This window comes from Panthera pardus, unplaced genomic scaffold (genome assembly GCF_024362965.1).
Source record: "Panthera pardus isolate Hobbes unplaced genomic scaffold, ASM2436296v1 HiC_scaffold_6, whole genome shotgun sequence".
Classification (NCBI taxonomy): domain Eukaryota; kingdom Metazoa; phylum Chordata; class Mammalia; order Carnivora; family Felidae; genus Panthera; species Panthera pardus.
Window position 1 is genome coordinate 26,207,136 of NW_026526991.1, and position 18,703 is coordinate 26,225,838.

At 35.4% G+C, this 18,703-nt stretch overlaps 1 protein-coding gene across 6 annotated transcripts in view; it reads left to right on the forward strand.

Moving 5' to 3' along the window:
• CEP83 (centrosomal protein 83) overlaps positions 1–18,703 on the forward strand; it is a 120,080-nt gene that overhangs the window by 69,282 nt on the left and 32,095 nt on the right. For 5 of the 6 annotated variants that reach the window (XM_019446437.2, XM_053895437.1, XM_019446436.2 and 2 more), the window contains 5 exons: positions 2,248–2,499; positions 5,717–5,848; positions 12,062–12,176; positions 13,707–13,851; positions 13,965–14,114. In XM_019446437.2, coding sequence (XP_019301982.1) covers positions 2,248–2,499; positions 5,717–5,848; positions 12,062–12,176; positions 13,707–13,851; positions 13,965–14,114 — 794 coding nt within the window. The remainder of the gene's footprint in view (positions 1–2,247; positions 2,500–5,716; positions 5,849–12,061; positions 12,177–13,706; positions 13,852–13,964; positions 14,115–18,703) is intronic. The other variant, XM_019446438.2, reaches the window with a different exon arrangement.

Sequence of the window (18,703 nt, forward strand, 5' to 3'; positions counted from 1 at the left end):
CTATCAAGAAAGATTGAGTGTGAATCTGATTGAGAGTGGAGGAAAAGGGAAAAGCTGAGGATATGTCTAAGATCTGTGTCCTGATGACTAGGGCAAGGGCAGTATCATAGCGGTGATTAAATATAAGCTCTTTGGTGGCACAGTTTTGTGATTATTTGCTTGTCTGCTAGGTTTGTAATGTATCCTTACTACCTAGAACAGCCCTGAGTACATAGTAAATGCGCAATAAATATTTGTTACATGAATGAATAAACGAATAGAGAAATTAGAAGGCGATGATCACCAGATTTCGTAGGGATGATTTGATAGTGAGCTCTAGTTTGGGAGTTACAATTGTGGGATCTAATTGTGACTATGCTATTAGCCAGCTTCATCCATAGTTTGAACTATCACTTCAGCTATCACACACATGACTTTCAAAACTATTGGAGAGAGCAATAATATAGGGAACATGCTGGTCAAGAACATTAGCTGTCTGACCTTGCATGTAAAATGAAGATGACAAGAGAAGTTACTGTTACTAAATGCAATTTTATGTCTAGTGCACTTAGCTTGGCACTTGGTCATAATACTGAGTAAAGGGCACCATTGTTTGAGCTTGAGTTCCACTTGGACTTTGACCTAGATGAGCCAGCCACCACACCTCTGGTATAGCACATTAAAACTAAAACTGTATTTGAATTACCTCATGCAAAAAGCTAAATTGTATTTCAAAGATGGCCAGCTTAATACCTTCATTTTACTTGGTGCCAAAGTGGAAAAAGTAACTTGCACAAAGTCACACAGAGAATATGGAGGGAAAAAGGTAGTCAGGGACCAAATTTGTGGGGGGTAGTGTTTATATGTAAAGGGTGGGAGGAAAAATAGGAAAGAGACACTAAATTAGTTAGGCTTGAGGCTGAATTTTATAGCTGCCTTCTATGATGAATTTTATTTTCTGGGGGAAAAAAATGGTGTTTTCCTGCTAGATAGCTCTACCTGTATTTCCCATTGACATCTTTAATTCAACGTGTCTGAAGCCAAATTGGAATCACTGCATGTTAAAACTGAAAATGATTTTTGAGGGCCTTCAGTCTATACTCTCATTTTAGAGATGAGGAAAACAGATTCTTCTCTGTGGTGGAGCTCTCACACTTCTTAGATTCATTAGTAGCAAAGTGAGCCATCATTCATCTCTTGGGTCACTTTTGCCCATGTTGCAGAGTGTTACTTTAAGTCCTTTTGGGTTAGAGTGAGGCTTCTAGGCTCATCCTGGCTACAGACAACCTCTAGTGTTGTTAAGAGCAGTCGTTTTTTTTTTTTTTTGTTTTTTTTTCTTTAAACAGCTGACTCCTTTCAGTTGAATCACATGAAGAAACCCCATATATAAAAAGAGACTGAAAAAGAGGAGTTGCTCTGGCTAACAAAGGTTTGGTGGTGATGGTGGTTGGGGAGATCAGGGAAGAGAAGGAATGAGTTTTACCCTGATAACTTGGCCCCTGATTCCTGGAGGTGAGGGGCCTCTGAAGTGCCTCTGAGGTTAGGAAGCAGTGTGAAACTCCATGATTCGGAGGCCTGGGGGGTCTGGCAGTGAGGGTTGGTATGAATGAGAAGACCACTTGTGTTTCTGTTCATCCTGTTTTCCCGTGACTTTTCCACATACCCTGGAGTAATAATTTTTAGGTCTTTCTTGAATCTAATAATTAAGAACTAGGCCATCAGTGCAACTAGGGCCTAAATAAACTCTCAGCTGTCATTTTAAAACTCTCATCAGTCACATTTGTAGGTATTTACACAGACAAGCAGCTTTTTTGTGAATTAAGTGGCCTTGAAATAGATAATTTTATTAGTATAGACAAAGCTCAAGTATTGTCACGTGAGGAAAAGCTTAGTGGCAATCAGCATATTGATCTTGCATAAACCCTTTATAATGTTCTGATGAATTGTAAAATACTTGACATATTTTTAATTACTTTTATACTATTATTTATAATTTTGAATTTTAGCAACTGATGAAGCCCTGTGCTTAGAGGACACCATGGGGAGATAGAGGGAAAATAGGACAAGGTCCTTGCCCTCACATTTGAGTCATGCTGAATACAGAATGAAGAATGTGACATTTTAGGTTTTTATCCTTTGTACTTGCTTTTACCACCTCAACTTCCATATTGTGTAATTTTTAATTTTAATTTACTGATGTGTAAAGCATATTCATGACTGAAAATTCACTAATTTAAGATTCTGTGCTTTCTTTCAAATTATTACTAGATTGCAGGACTGGAGAAAGATAAAGAAGAACTACATAATCAACTGCTTAGTGTTGATCCCACAAGAGACAGCAAACGAATGGAACAACTTGTTCGAGAAAAAGTCCATTTATGTCAGAAAGTAAAAGGCTTAGAGGCTGAGGTAGCCGAATTAAGGGCTGAAAAAGAAAATTCTGGTGCTCAGGTAGAAAATGTCCAAAGAATTCAGGTACGGCAGTTGGCTGAGACACAGGCTACAGTCAGATCCCTGGAGGTAAGATTTTAATTGCTTCCCGGTAGAGTATGGCATACTTTTTTGAAAGTGCAATCGACAAGCCTTTGATTTTTAGAGCACAAATGTATGCTTACCAATCTAATGCTGATGCATTTGTAGAGTCCCAAGAGTATAGATTCTTTTTGTAAAGAAGAAAGCTATTGATTCATAAGCAATAGCTATGCTACTACATTTACAAAGGGATTATTTATTCTTTGGGAGCCAAAACACCTAGCCAAAATGATTTAACCCTTGAAATGCCAAAGAGTAGAATATGCAAAATTTTCAAAATTTGAGTTTCTGAGGATTAAAGTCATCTCCAACCAGAAGGAACAATTTATTCCTGGATAGTTATTTCCTTACATGGGATTCAAGGTATTAAAATCAAAAGACCTGTTTAAATAAAAATACCATACTTTTATATCTTATGACAGCTTCTTGCCAGAGTAATACAATTCAACTTGGTACTAATGCATGTAAGTCTTTAGTGAACTATTTTCCTGAGTTTGTTAGAGAAATATAAGAGCTGGCAGAGCTAGGCTGGTACTCCTAGAGGTATTCTTCTATGAAAATTCTTGGTTTCCATTGTTTGAGAGGAAAACTTTCCTTATACTCTTAGGTTCGGTGATTGGGGATTGTGAATTAAACTGACAATAGGTTAACAAGAGAAAAGATGGATATTTATGTAAGTAAACAGGAGTTCACAGAAAAAATGTGGCTCAAAGTGGTAGAATTTGGGGCTTGCGTGTCATCCTTTTAAAAAATATTTATTTTTGGGGCGCCTGGGTGGCTCAGTCGGTTAAGTGTCTGACTTTGGCTCAGGTCATGATCTCATGGTTCGTGGGTTTGAGCCCCGCGTCGGGCTCTGTGCTGACAGCTCAGAGCCTGGAGCCTGCTTCTGATTCTGTCTCTCTCTGTCTCTGCCTCTCCCTTACTCACGTTCTGTCTCTGCCTCTCAAAAATAAATAAATGTAAAAAAAAATTTTTTTTTAAATAAATAAAAATAAAAAATATTTATTTTTGAGAGAGAGAGAGTGCAGGGAAGGGGCAGAGAGAGAGAGAAACAGGATCTGAAGCAGGCTGTGCACTGAGAGCCTGATGCAGGGCTTGAATTCCTGAACCAAACTGTGAGGTCATGATCTGAGCTGAAGTCAAAGGCTTAGCTGACCCAGCCACCCAGGTGACCCTGCATACCATCTTAATAGGGAAACGAGACGGGGACAAAAGGCACTTAGGGGAACACAAATGACTTTTAGGAAAGATAAACAGGCCCTTAGGAAAATAGATGGGAGATATGACAGTTTTGTGACAGTGTCTGTATAGGTGATTTTTTATCCTTCTCCCTAAATAGGAGTCAGTCTTCACTGGCTATAAAACCCAGACAAGGGGATTTATAATTCTTTTTGGTGGCTCTGGTTTTTGGTAGCAGAGAGGAGTTCGGGGAAAAACGTTTTCCTGTGTCTATTGATTATCAAATGCCTTCAGCTCAAAATAATTTTTATGCCACGGTGACATATTCTGGATCCCTTAACCACCTTGTTTAGGTATGCTTACTTTTCCTGGTTTTTAGTGTCTAACATATAGCAAATATACTAGTTTTGAGCAATCAAAAACTAGTTTTGATTTATTTTGAGCAATCCAAAGTGTGTGTGTGTGTGTGTGTGTGTGTGTGTGTGTGTGTGTTTAGAATAGTTGTGAAATGATTAGACTTGTAGGGAATTAGTGGGCATCTAGCAAAATAGTGATTTTTTTTTCAGCCAAAAAACTGGGTACAGCCAAAATATTGGTATGTTTTGAAGAATAGAAGTCATCTTTTTATTTTTTGATGAAGCTTCTGACAGTATTTATTGGTTTCCTGAACTAAAATTGTATCATTGGACCTTAGACATGAGGCAGTTCAGAATGAGACTTTTATGTTGCTACCTTTCCAGTATTAATGTATTTATAGTGACTGAGTAAGTGGATGATTGCAATTGAATACAGTGTTTGATCTCAATGCAGAGCTTTTTACTGAGGTCATTTGGAGTGCTGATTTTCAGGACAAGTTCAATGATTACAAAAGATGGGAGGTTCATTTGTGACACTTTCAAAGAGTTAATTTTATCATTTGTCAGATGAAATGAGAATAAGCACATGAGAAGAAGCATTTTTTCTTCTTTGATTTTTTTTTTTTTTGGCTATCATTGTGCTTGCCCAAAGACTATCATTTTATATTTGAGGAAAATAGTTTTTTTCTGAATTACTTGTTGAATATACTCTTTAAAATTTTTATTTTTAATGTTTATTTATTTTTGAGAGAGACATAGGGCGAGCAGGAAAGGGGCAGAGAGAGAGGGAGACACAGGGTCTGAAGCAGGTTCCAGGTTCTGAGCTGTCAGCACAGAGCCCAACACGGGGCTTGAACCCACAAACCGTGAGATCATGACCTGAGCCGAAGTCGGACACTTAACTGACTGAGCCACCCAGGTGCCCCTGAATATATGCTTATCGTATTTAAGATATGTAGGAAATGAGATCTTATAAAACCGTGAAGGTTATTTTTTAAATGTCAAACATTTTAACTATTTTGAGTGGAAATATTTTTAAAAAGCATTTAGTTTTCATTTTCAAGTTAAAGAGTACTATGACTGTTACCAACCAGAAATTTTCTCGAAAATTTACAGACTTAAGAATCTTTATTATGTGATGGGATCAAGAGCTATTGAGCTCTTTGTTCATACTTCCAGAGGCTCCAGATTGAGAATTTTGAATTCTTAAATCTCTCTTTTTTTAATCTCCCTTGATTTTCAGAGTTTTTGCTCTCACCTACTACTGCAAATGAGCCCTTTCTTCTACTTTCTAACATACTTTTATATTTCTGAGATGCATTGAAACCCCCAAAATGTTTGTTCGAATTATGTCAGCAAGAAGAGTAAATAGGTGTCGAGTACACAGAGGTACACTCTCATGAGAGAAGTTTATGAGTTGTATTTTGGTGGTGGCTGTTGATAATGTCATTTGTGTAGATGCTCTTGTTACATATTTCCAGGAGCAAATATCATTCATTTTAATTCTACCAGTTACTTTGAGGAAACTCTTGTTGTTTTGGTGCATGTTAGTATTGATGAGGTTTTGAGTAGTTGGGGCAAGTATGATTATACATATATTTAAAATAGTGCTTATTTTTATACAATTCCAACATTTATGAATAAATTAAAAAAAATTTTTTTAATTAAAGGCTGAAAAACAGTCAGCTAAACTACAGGCTGAACGCTTGGAAAAAGAGCTACAATCAATCAACGAACAAAATACTGTTTTAATTAGTAAATTGCATAAAGCTGAACGGGAAATAAATACACTGACCAGTAAAGTAAGTCATCTTATGTTTGTACTTCATTCTTTAGAATGCTTGATACTGCATAATGGCAAAGAAATTTTGTATTTTAATACTTTACTTCTCTGTATCGAGATCTCTTTTTATTTTGTCATGCTACCTTCCAGTACATTCAGAATGTGATCAATTTTTGCCACCTCTTCTGTGACCACTCTTGTCTCAGCCATGATTTCTTGAGGTTCGATTTTTATAATAGCCCCCTAACTCTCTGCCCATTCAGAGCTCTGCGTAATCTGGCCTCTGCAGTCTTTCCACGGCCTCACAGTCCATTTTCCCTCCTGTTCACTTTGCTCTGGCCTCACTGGCCTTCTTTTCACTCTTACTGACTTCTGTGTTAGGGCTTTGGCACTTGCCTGCCAGATGTAGTCTTCCCTCACGTCCTCATAGATTGCTTTCTCACGGCACGTTATCAGAGAGGCCTGCCTTCTCTTCACTTTGTAAAATACCATCTTGCCTCTTCCTGCCTCACTGTCTGTCTTCCTTATCTGCTTTATTTTTCTTCGTAGCTCTTAACACCATTTGATATGTATTTATATTTGTTAATTTTTTGTCTCTCGTGTCCTTTCCCACCCCCTTTTCTTTCGACCAAATATCAGCTTTAAGAGTAGGGACATTGCTTTTGTTATTCCTTGTATCTCCAGCTCCTGGAACAGTGCTGGCACACAAGCCACTCAATATTTGTTAAGTGAGTAAATTAATAACAGCATGGTCTGCATTTATATTATTTAAAAATGTTTTTTTTTAATGTTGATTTTTTTGTGTGTGAGAGAGAGAGCGTGTGCACGTATGCACGTGCAAGCAGGGGAGGGGCAGAGAGAGAGGGAGACACAGAATCTGAAGCAGGTTCCAGGCTCTGAGCTGTCAGCCCAGAGCCCAACTTGGAACTTGAACTCACGTGCCCAACGGTAAAGCTGAAGCACTCAACTGGCCGAACCACCCAGGTGCCCCTGCATTTATGTTATTTTTAAAAGAATATATATAATGGTTTGCACATCTTTTATATACTAAGTTTTCTCAGGAACTTAGTTTTTTCTCCCTCACATGCAGTATATATGAGGAATCTGGTAACCAGAAATAGGATAGCAGTGATAAAAGTATCTTGTAGAAAACTGTGGTGAATAACAGTATCAGCTCTGGAGTCAGACAGACTAGATTCAGCTTTCATTTCTTTTCCTTACTAACTGTGTGACCTTGAGCCAATTTACTTTCTCTCTGAAAATTTTAGTGTTTTTCTTTATAAAGCAAGGCTGATATCTACCTTAGAGAGTATGGCAAAGATTAAATGCAACATTATGCATAAAGCACTTAGCAAAAGGTCTAATAGATAATCACCCCAAATATTAGCTATTATTAATGGTAGTACTTGGGGGTATTTTAAAATCTAGGAAATAAGTCTGGTTTCTCAATCCATGCAATCAAGTATTTTCCATCAGAGCAGAGCAGAGTTCAGGTAAAATTACCTTAAAAAACAAAATGGCTCCCAGACCAGAAGGAATTTACTGTAGCCTCTAATAGAAATGAGTTTATCTGAAGAAGTAATGTATTCATCATAAATTCCTTGGCCAAGGAATTACTTAAGAAGACTTAGGCACTGTTTATGACAGAGGGAAGATTGAATTTTAGTGAGTAGGATGTAAGGATTCTAGTCTCATTGAAGAGATAATTCTTAGTGTGGAAAGGAATATACCCATCTGTTTTAATTAGTAAGCGTGAAAATAGCAATTCATTTCATTCCATTTGTTCTGATTGTATGATCACCAAACAACTTTCTGTTATTTGACTTCCAATGTAATTTTGTCTACAGGGAGAAAATGCCCGCTGGTCCTTTAGACTTAGAGTGTTCTAATATCCATTATAATTTTTTCTCACAGTTACTGTAACTGACATTCTGATTTTATAGATCAGTCTTTATAAATTTTATTAATGTGAATCTAACCTTGAGAGTGGTCATTTCTGTGCCTGAAAGTCCATAAACCATAATACTAGATGTATTAGATGCCTCCCTTGGGAGATAGTCTACCCGGTTTTTTCCATGGCAAACACATACTCTTTCATGTTTGCAGATTATATATGTAGTGACATTTAAAATTTTTGTTTGAATTTTTATACTTTACAGTTTACAAAGTGGTTTTGTAGCCGGTGTGTCATTTAATTCGTTAGGCATGGCTGATGCTAGACAGAAGAAGTGAAAATTAGGCAGGAGGATTTTTAATTGTTGAAATACTTTGATTCAAGTGTAGTCTTCTAGTCTAGCCAAAATTGGTCATTTTGGAGGAGGTACTGAAGTGCAGTGGAAAAGTCTGTGGGCTCTGAATCCGATAAATCTATCTTTTGATCCTGGCTCATTTATCTCATTCATCACCTATGTAAACTTCTGATTTGCTTAACTTTTAAGTGGGAACAATGCCTGCCTCTTACAGGATTTTTCTAAGATTAATGATAGTATTGAATGAAGTAAATAGTAGCTGGTGATGAAAGTAATGGCAGTGATTTTACACCAATGATGTCCTTAAATAAGAAAATGTTAGAACACAGAACTGTGAACCCATTGACTAGTTTCGTTCCTCACTGTGTCAATAACTGTGTGTGGAACTTTAGGCAAGTTTCCTCATAGATGAAATGAAACATTGTTGTAGGTCATCCCTAGGAACTCTTTCAGCTTCCTAAAGTTGTGTAAGCCCTACTGGAAAATAAATTAATAACATAATTGCTTCCTGATTAACCTAAGTAGATTATTTATACATTCAGATGTGTACATATTGAGAGGTATACATTGAATTTCTACAATGATAGAGTATACAAAGAAATAGATGCAAAACACAAACAAGTAAATTTAGGAAGTTCTCTCATGCCTTTCTTCCAATTCTAGTATTGCTAAGAGTTGCCTTTTTAAAGGCATACTTGCATTTTTTGCATATAAATGGCATATTAAAAACCACCCTTCAGCTTTAGACAAACCAAATTTTCACTTAGAATCATGCATGTAAAAAGATTTCATTGGAAGGATAAATTTTAGAATGATATTTCAAACACGATTGTCACAGTTTTCTTTGCAACTTGAAATTTTCATCAATATTTTGCAACTCTAGCAAATGGTTGTTTGCAATGCAAAGGAGCACCTGGGGTGTATTTGTCTAAGTTATTCAAATTTGTAAATGTTAGGGTTTTGAACAGAATTATGTCCGTATGACTATCAGTGTCTTGGATTAAAAAGTATTACCAAAGATGGCCTGAAAATGGTGACCTTAAAGATATTTCACATTCAATGAGATAAATTGTGGTTACCTCAGGAAGTATTTGATCTTTAGAATGCCAGTAACATAAATACAGTTTTAAGGAAATCATCCCACACAGTTATCCTTATTAGCTACATTAATGAGGTCACACCATCTCAGACCTCTGAAAAATATCAGAATTTAAGTACACACATCTTTTTGAAATTTGCATCAGGAGCTTCTTGAGTAATACATTTTTTACAACCATATTTTTCTTGCTTACATATATTATTTTCTTCCATGTCTTTGTGTATATGTGTATGTGTAATTTAACAGATTCTGAATCCCTGTAAAACTATTGCCATTGTTTATATTTCTTAAAGTTTACTGGGTAGTACTTTCTGAATTCTTGGCATACTTGCATTTTTTGGCTGAATTCTTGGCTCCTGTTGTGTCAAAAGCATTAAATAAATTGGCATCATGAAGGCTAGCATGGAAAACATATTATGAAAAATAAAAGGAAAAACAGGGTACCTTAGCCCAAGGGAGCTTTAGAAGACTCTGCATCTCTTGAAATTATATGTAACATTTTAACATTGTATACTTTGTTTAGGAAAAGATCTGTAGTTTTCCTAGGACTTTTGAGACCTGATCACAAAGAAGGTGAAGAACCAGAGATTTAGAGTCAGAAAGAAAAGTTTATTATGACTAGTTGGGATCTGGTTCAGATTACTTACAGAATGTGCTACTGTCATAGCTATGTAATACTTACTCCTAGTATAAGTGCATTCATTACGTTAGGATCATAGAAATGTGGCACTAAAGGAAAGCTTAAACTCATATAGGTCCATAGATGAATAAATGTGAATGCGAGATGACAAATACTTTGCCTGAGCATATACCACTAGTTGAATAATAAAAGTAGGCCTGAAGACAGACTTTACTTGTTTGACTTCCTGTCTAGAATTCTTTCAGTTTCAATAATTATAGTTTAGTTGAAAAATATCTTCTCATTTCGGTATATCTCAGGGTGAAATGAATTAAGAAATAGTTTTCTTTTTTATAGATTTCGTAGTAGTTCTTGTTGAAATGAATCAAGTTTATGCAAAATAAGATGGCTGTAATTTTCCACCTCTTATTTAGAGAGGCTACAATGTGGTTTGTTAATTAACTGCTATGTCATTCTTAACCTTTTACAGTTAGTATATAATAGCAGGCTATAATTTCATTTGTTATAGAAATTGGATTTTCACTGTAGTTATATTTCTCCAAAATTTTAAAACAATTATGGTTTAAATTCTGTCCATGAAATTATAATATAGTAAAGCCCAGTCTACAGAAAGTTTAAGCTATCAAGATAAATGCAGTTTCTTAGCTGCTTTCATGTAGTTTCTGTGAGACTTGCTTTCATCGAAAAGAGCTTCAGAAATGTTTAAAAACCTTATGTCAGCACACTGTATTCATTTTATGTAGTATCATTTAAAAAATCGATAAGTTAATTTGGAAGCGTGCATCTTAAATGTGGTTAGCAGTACAAAGGTAGCCCAGTACTTGCTTGTCTGTTTCTTTGGATTTTGGCCAAACCATTCCTTATGTTTTTAAGACCTTTCATAGATGGAATCTCTTTTGGTAAGACACTTCTATTTCTTGTTCTTCCCCTCTTTAGCTCTAGGAGCTCTTACTGATTTGTTTCTAACTCCCATCTTTAGTTTTTATAGATTTCTGTTGCACTCAAGTAAATTATCCTTTAGTCTTCTGTTCCCACCGTCTTCTGTTTTGCATATTTGGCATGTATATATTTGTGGTTTTCTACTCTTATTTCGTAGTTTCATGCATTAGTGTAATATGTCAGAGTACAGGTTTATCTAATTTTTATGTCTGTATTGGTTAAATCTTTATTATGGGATTAACTATAAGACTAACTTTAGAAGCACCTTACCATAGGGAAAGGATATGGAAAATATTAGAGAGTAGTGCAGATAATTGGAAGAGACTAATAAGCTTTCTTGTTTGTTTCTGTAACCCCAGCTCCTAAAACACTGCTAGAGCACATAATAAGTGCTCAGTAAATATTTATTGAATGAATGAATGAATACTACTTATGAACTAGAATCATTCAACTTTCAAAAGGGATGTCTCATTGAAAACTAAAAACTGGTATGTGATAGGTTAATTATATGGAAAATATTGACAATTATTTCCATTCACTCAGGGCTTTAACAGAATCGGGTTTGGGCAGTAAAAGTTTAAATTAGATAGATTTTATATTTGTTCTACCCACTGCCACACACACACATGCACGCACGCACGCACAGACACACACACATTATTTAATCACCGAATTCAATTTATTCTTCCTTCTTGTCCCCTTTGTCAGTCCTTTGCCTCTTAATTGTTTCCTTACCTTCAGTTTCGTAATCTTAATTTGCATCTAGAGTTAATTTTCTGAAACAAAGTTGACTGTGCCACCTTCAGTAGCTAACAGGATACACAGACCTTTGCAATGGCATATAAAGTTTACTTCCTGCCACTCCACATATTTCATACCTTCCTTTGCTCTAACTATAACACATTGCTCATTGTTTTCCAAGCATACTATGTAATGCTACACCTATATAACTTCTTATATGCTGTTCCTTATACCTAGAAAGGCTTCATGTCACCAGCACTTTTTTTAAAGGGAGGTTTCAGCCAGTCATTGACTACTGGATTTTAGGTACTTGCAGTTAAACCTTTTAAAGCAAGATTGAGCCAGATGACCCCCACCCAGGTATCTGTAAAGAAATAACTGAGTTTTGTTAGGAAAAGACTGTTTTCTTAATACCAAATACTGTTCAAGGCACTGAAGCACCTTCTCTCTTGGAAGGTATACTTACACTGTACACCCTGCTACCAAAACATTTTCTCATTTCTACTGATGTTTTTGGGTAACAGTTAATGGCCTATAGTAATTTCAATTTCTGATTATCAACAGGTAAAAGAACTTAAACATTCAAACAAACTAGAAATAACAGACATCAAACTGGAGGCAGCAAGAGCTAAGAGTGAGCTAGAAAGAGAAAGGAATAAGATTCAAAGTGAACTGAATGGTAATATATGATTTCCCATGCTTTTTACTATTATTTTTATATATAAACTCAAATTATTAAAATAGATCAAACTGAATTTTTATTTTCAGATTGAATTTTAATCTTAGAGCACATATGGATTATTTTTATTTATGTTGAATGTTCATTTTGTGATCTAGCTTTTAAAAAAATCTTATGTTTATGTCATTTACTTGATTAATACTTAAATGAGACTTTACAAATGGGAATCCATACTTTCTGGGTTTATAATTTTGAATCTATTTAGATCATGTGATTATTAGTCCCAGACCGTTTTGAGTCTAAAGAATGTAAGGAAGATAGGTGGGTTCCAGACCCAATTTCTGTTTTTTATGTAGATAGTAGGCTTGTTATTGAGCCTACTTTAGCCTAGGCTTATTTTAAGTTCCACTTTAGTCTTAGAATGCCCTTCTCTTCATGATTCCTCAGAATTATGCTATTTCTGACTTTCCTTTTTTTCCCCCCCGCCCCTGACTTTTCTTAAAAGGTGTTTAAATAAGCTACCTTTGGCCTGTAACTTTCCTCAAGTGGGTCTTTAGTTGAACTGATGTCTGTAGTTTCAGACAGAGCTTATGATGAATTAGTGTTTTCATCATTTATTTCTATTTGATATTGATTGATGGGTTTCCATAGAGTTAGGGAGTAACGTTTCTTAGGAACTTCAAGAGTTTATGATTTAGTTCTGCATTCTTTTTAAACTTGAGTTAGGTATGAATTTATTTTAGTTATTCCATGTGCAAAATACTTGCCATATCAATACAAGGAAAATTTGTGAATTCATTGGATAAACTTGAAAGTTTCTAATTTGTATTTCTACCAGAAACCTGACAGTTCTGTTAGAATGATAGGTTTTTAAGGTTTCTGTGATTTTTTATACTACTTCCAGCCAGCTTTATGATGATGCTATCTGTGGGGCTAAGATTACAGAACCCTTTTAGAAGTGAAGTATTATATATCTCTTTTGATATCATCTGGGTTGATGTCCCCAGCTCTCAAGAGTCAAGTGAGTAAATATAGTCTTTTATTAAAGTGTGTGTGAATGGAGAGGATGGTTAGCTCTGAGTTTTAGTCTGTTTCATAAGGTTTATCAATAAAGATTTATTTTTATTTATTTATTTATTTATTTATTTTTAATTTTTTATTTTTTTTCAACGTTTTTTATTTATTTTTGGGACAGAGAGAGACAGAGCATGAACGGGGGAGGGGCAGAGAGAGAGGGAGACACAGAATCGGAAACAGGCTCCAGGCTCCGAGCCATCAGCCCAGAGCCTGACGCGGGGCTCGAACTCACGGACCGCGAGATCGTGACCTGGCTGAAGTTGGACGCTTAACCGACTGCGCCACCCAGGCGCCCCAGTCAATAAAGATTTAAAGATCTTCGAGAATATATATCCAGACTCACTTTCTATGCTCTTTTAATTGTCTTAATCAGTTTATGGATGCTTGCTGTTATGACTTTTCATCTTAATAACATTGAATGCAGCATATTTTTTTTCCTTCAAAAAATGTTAGGGTTACAGTCAGACAATGAAATTCTCAAGTCAGCTGTTGAACACCACAAAGCACTCCTAGTAGAAAAGGATCGCGAATTAATACGTAAAGTACAAGCTGCCAAGGAAGAAGGTTATCAAAAACTCGTGATATTACAAGATGAAAAGTAAGTACTTAATTACCTTACTTTGTGTTCAGTCTTCTTGTAAATGAAAACATTTTGCTGTCATATCATCGTTATTGTAGTTCTTCTAACATAATTATCATCTGTTGTTTTAGGCTAGAGCTTGAGAACAGATTAGCAGATTTAGAAAAAATGAAAGTGGAACATGATGTCTGCAGACAATCTGAAAAGGATCAGTGTGAAGAGAAATTGCGAGCTTCACAGATGGCAGAAGAGTCGGCCAGAAGGGAACTTCAGAGTATTAGGTTATATATACGTATATATATTTTAAACTTCATTTTGAAATAAATTCAGAGCTCACAAAACATTGTAACAGTCATACAGAGGATTTCCATATGAATTCATGGAGATCTCCAAAAACGGACATCTTCTATAACCATATACAATCATTAGAACTAAGATACTAACATCAATATAATCAGGAAACAAAATAAATATTACACTTACTCAGCTTACTCAAATTTTACCAGTTATCCCATTGATAGTCTATTTCTGGTCTAAGATCCAATCCAGAATCACACATTGCCTTTACTTTTAGAGTGCTAGCCAGTTATTTTGTAGATCACCCCTCAATTTGAGTTTGTCTTAAATTCTTTGTGATTAAATTCAGGTTGTAACATGTTTAGCGAAAATAATACCAAAGTCAAAGTCTTGTGTCCTCAGTGCATTATATCAGGAGGTATATTATTTGTACCTTACCCTTACCTTACCCTTACCGGTGATGTTAACTTTGATCACTTGGTTTAAGGTGATGTCTGCCAGATTTTTCCATTATAAAGTGACTGTTTTTTCCTCTTTATGATATATAATTATCTTATGGGGAAATATCTTGACACTATGTAAATTTTCTCATCATACTTCTGCATAATACATTCTTCCACTAATTTTAGCACCCATTGGCCAAATATGAGACAATTTGAGCAATGAAATAAGTTATAATAAAAGATTACAGTCCATAGGATAAAATAAAAATCTATGGATCCAAATGATATAATGTGTAATTATTTTTAAATTTTTATTTTAGAGAGAGCACAAGAGGGGAGGGGGGACGGAGAGAGAGAGAGAGAGAGAGAGAGAGAGAGAATCCCAAGCAGGCTCCACACTTAGCTCAGAGCCCAACACAGGGCTCAATCCCACGACTGGATCGTGATCCGAGACAAAATCAAGAGCTGGATGCTCAACCAACTGAGCCACCCAGGCACCCCTAATGTGTAATATTTAGAGAGAAGGAAAGCTTTTTTCAGGAGAATTCCAACTAATAAATGTAGAAAGAATAATGGAAATAGGAAAACATCATTTGGCAAACATGACAGTAGCAATAATAGGTATGGTGTTGCAAATTTTCAAAGGTTTTCAGCATCTCTGGAGATAATCATGATTTTTCCTCTCTTACGTTATTAATATTGTGTATTAATGGATTTTGTAATCTTGAAACAACCTTAACTTCTGAAATAAGTATCTGTTTATTCCATAGAAAACAACTTGTTAAGGCTCTCTTTCTCTATTGGGATCAGTTTTAATCATCTGTGTTTCATGAGAAATTATTTATTTCATCTTTGTTTGCAGATTTATCTTCATAGAGATCTGCAATATCATTTTTATTTTTTAATTTCTTTTGTTTCAATGCACCTTCCCTTGACCATTTCTTATTTTGTATTTGTCCTTTTTTCTCCCCTCTTTGTTTATCGAGTCAGCTTTTGCTTTGTTGATTTTATTCTTTTTACTGTGATAAAATATACATAACAGAATTCACTATTTTAATCATTTTTAAGCATACAGTTCGGTATTTTTTTAAACTAGGAATTTGATTTATGGAGTCAACTGTTTTTCTATTTCCTACCTCATTAATTTCTGCTTCTTGATTCTGTGTGTGTGTGTTTTTTTTTTTTTGCCATAAAGTTTTTATACTTGTATTAGTGTTTAATGTACATAAAATAAAATTCACCCATTTAAAAAATGTACAGCTTGATGCCTTTTGGTAATTGTGTAAAGTTATGTAATCACCACAGTAAAAACATAGAACACTTCCATCACCCTTAAAGTTTCCCCATGTCTCTTTTCAGTTGACCTCCCCCGATCCCCAGCCTTAGACACCCCCTGGTTTATCCATGTTAATGCATATGGCAATAGTTGATCACTTTGTATTGCTGATTGGTATTCCATTGTATGGATGTAATGTGATTTGCTTTTTCTTTTTCCTTTTGATGGACAGACGTTTGGATTGTTACTAGTTTGGGGCTATTATGAGCAATGCTACTATGAACATTCATGTACAAATCTTTGGGCATATGTTTGTCTCTTGGTTAAATATCTGGGAATGACTTTGCTGAGTGATGACACATGGCAATGCTGTTTTATAACATATAGCAATACTGTTGTACAAAGTAGTTATGCTATTTTTCATTTCTAGTAGCAACGTATGAGAGTTCCCCTATGACAGTTCCATTTGTTTAACACATCTTGATTGACACTTGTTAATCTTTTTAATTTAACTCTAGTGGATGTGTACTAATATATCACTGTGGTCTTAATTTGATTTTCCTAGATGGCTGGAGATATTTATTTAGCATCTTGTAATGTGGATTTTTGATGTGTCTGTTCAGATATTTTGCCCATTTTTAAAATTGGGGCGTTATCTTCATATTGAGTTATAACAGCTCTTTATTTGGCATACAAGTACTTTGTCAGATACATGTTTGACAGATGTTTTCTCCCAGTCTGTGGCTTGCTTTGCTTATTTTAATTGTGTCTACTGAAAACGGATTTTTTTTTTTATTTTGATGAAGTCCATTTTATCATTTTTTTCTTATTTGTGTTTTTTGTGTGTTCTGTTTGTTTAAGAAAGAAGGCTTTGCAGGGGCTCCTGGGTGGCTCAGTAGGTTGAGCATCCAACTTCGGCTCAGGTCATGGTCTTGTGGTCTGTGAGTTCGAGCCCCGTGTCGGGCTCTGTGCTGACAGCTCAGAGCCTGGAGCCGGCTTCGGATTCTGTGTCTTCCTCTCTCTCTGCCCCTCCCCCGCTCATGCTCTGTCTCTCTCTCTCTCTCTGTCAAAAATAAACATTAAAAAAAAAAATTAAAAAGAAACAAAGAAAGCTTTGCATAATCTTGTGTCATAAAGATTTCTCTTATGTTTTCTTCTAAAAGATTAGTATTTTGTTTCTTACATTTAGGTTTTATGGTCCAATTCGTGTTAATTTTTCTGTAGTGTGAGGTGATGGTTGACGTTCATTTTTAACTTCCACTTGTTCCAGCATCATTTGTTGAAGACTGTCTTTTCTTCCATTGAATTCTTTTGGTACCTTTGTTGAAAATCAGTTGACCATATAAATGTGTCTGTTTCTGGACTCTTATTTACATTGGTCTGTTTGTCCATCTTGACACGAATATCACACTGTCTTGACTACTATGGCTGTATCACAAGTGTGATTCAGGCAGTGCAAGTCCTCTGTACCTTGGTCTTTTTTGTCAAGATTGTTTGGCTCTTCTAAGTCTTTTGCCTTTCCATATAAACTTTAAAATCAGCCTGTCACCTTTTTCAAAAAGACTTGTTAGGATTTTGATTGGGATAACATGAATCTGTAGCTCAGTTTGAGGAGAGTTGTCATGTCAACAATATTGAGTCTATCCAGTCCATTAATATGGCCTATGTTCTCTTTAATTATATCATCTTTAAGTTTTGTCATCAGAGTTTTATAGTTTTCATTGAATATGTCATGCTTGTGTTACATTTTATTTCTTAGCATTTTTATGTGATTATAAATAGGAGTGTTTTTTTTTTTTTAGTTTCACTTTCTAATTGTTCATTGCTGGCATATAGAAATGTAGTTAGTGGACTTTTATGTGTTGACCTTGAATTCTGTGACCTTACTAAAGTCATATGTTTTCTACTAGCTGTTTTGTAGATGTTTAGAGTTTTCTAAGATCATGTTGTATACCTTATGCTTTCTTTTAGTTTACTTTGTTCATTTTTTTGTTAAATTTTGAGTTAGGAATTTAACTCAACAAGTGTTTTTTCTTTCATTTAAAAATTTTTTTTTTTTAATGTTTTGTTTATTTTTGAGAGAGAGAGAGAGACAGAGCACGAGCACAGGAGGGGCAAAGAAAGAGGGAGACACAGAATCCGAAGCAGGCTTTAGGCTCTCAGCTGTCAGCACAGAGCCCAACACCGGGCTTGAACTCACAAACTGTGAGATCATTACCTGAGCCAAAGTCGGACGCGTAACTGACTGAGCCACCCAGGCGCCCCTCGTTCTTTCATTTTTATTGGTGAAGTTTCTCACGTGAGCTTTTTCTTATCCCTGCTTTAAAAATATTCTATAGATTATGACATGTAGTGTTTTAATTATCATTAACTTTTTAGAATTTCTAATTCAATTTGTATTTTCCTTTTCACCCCAAAATTAATAGATGTATTAATAGAAGGTGGAATTGTTTAATATGAGGTAAAATTAATAGTTTGCTAGGGCTGTCATAGTAAAATACCACAGATAGGACGGTTTCAACGATAGAAGTTTGGACTTCTAGACTCTAGAAGTTTGGACTCTAGATGTTTGAGATCTCAAGGTGTTAGCAGATTTGGTTTTTCCTGAGGGCTCTTTTGTTGGTTTATAGATGGTTACTTTCTTGCTCTGTCCTTACAAGGCGTTTCCTCTGTGTGCATATGTCTCTAGTACCTCTCCCTCTTCTTAGGAGGACACCAGTCATAGGGATTAGGACCCACCCAGATAACCTCATTTAACTCTAGATACCTCTTTAAAGGTCCTGTCTCCAAATACAATCACATTCTAAAGTATTGCATTTGAGACTTCAACAGAACGAATTTTGGGGAGACACAG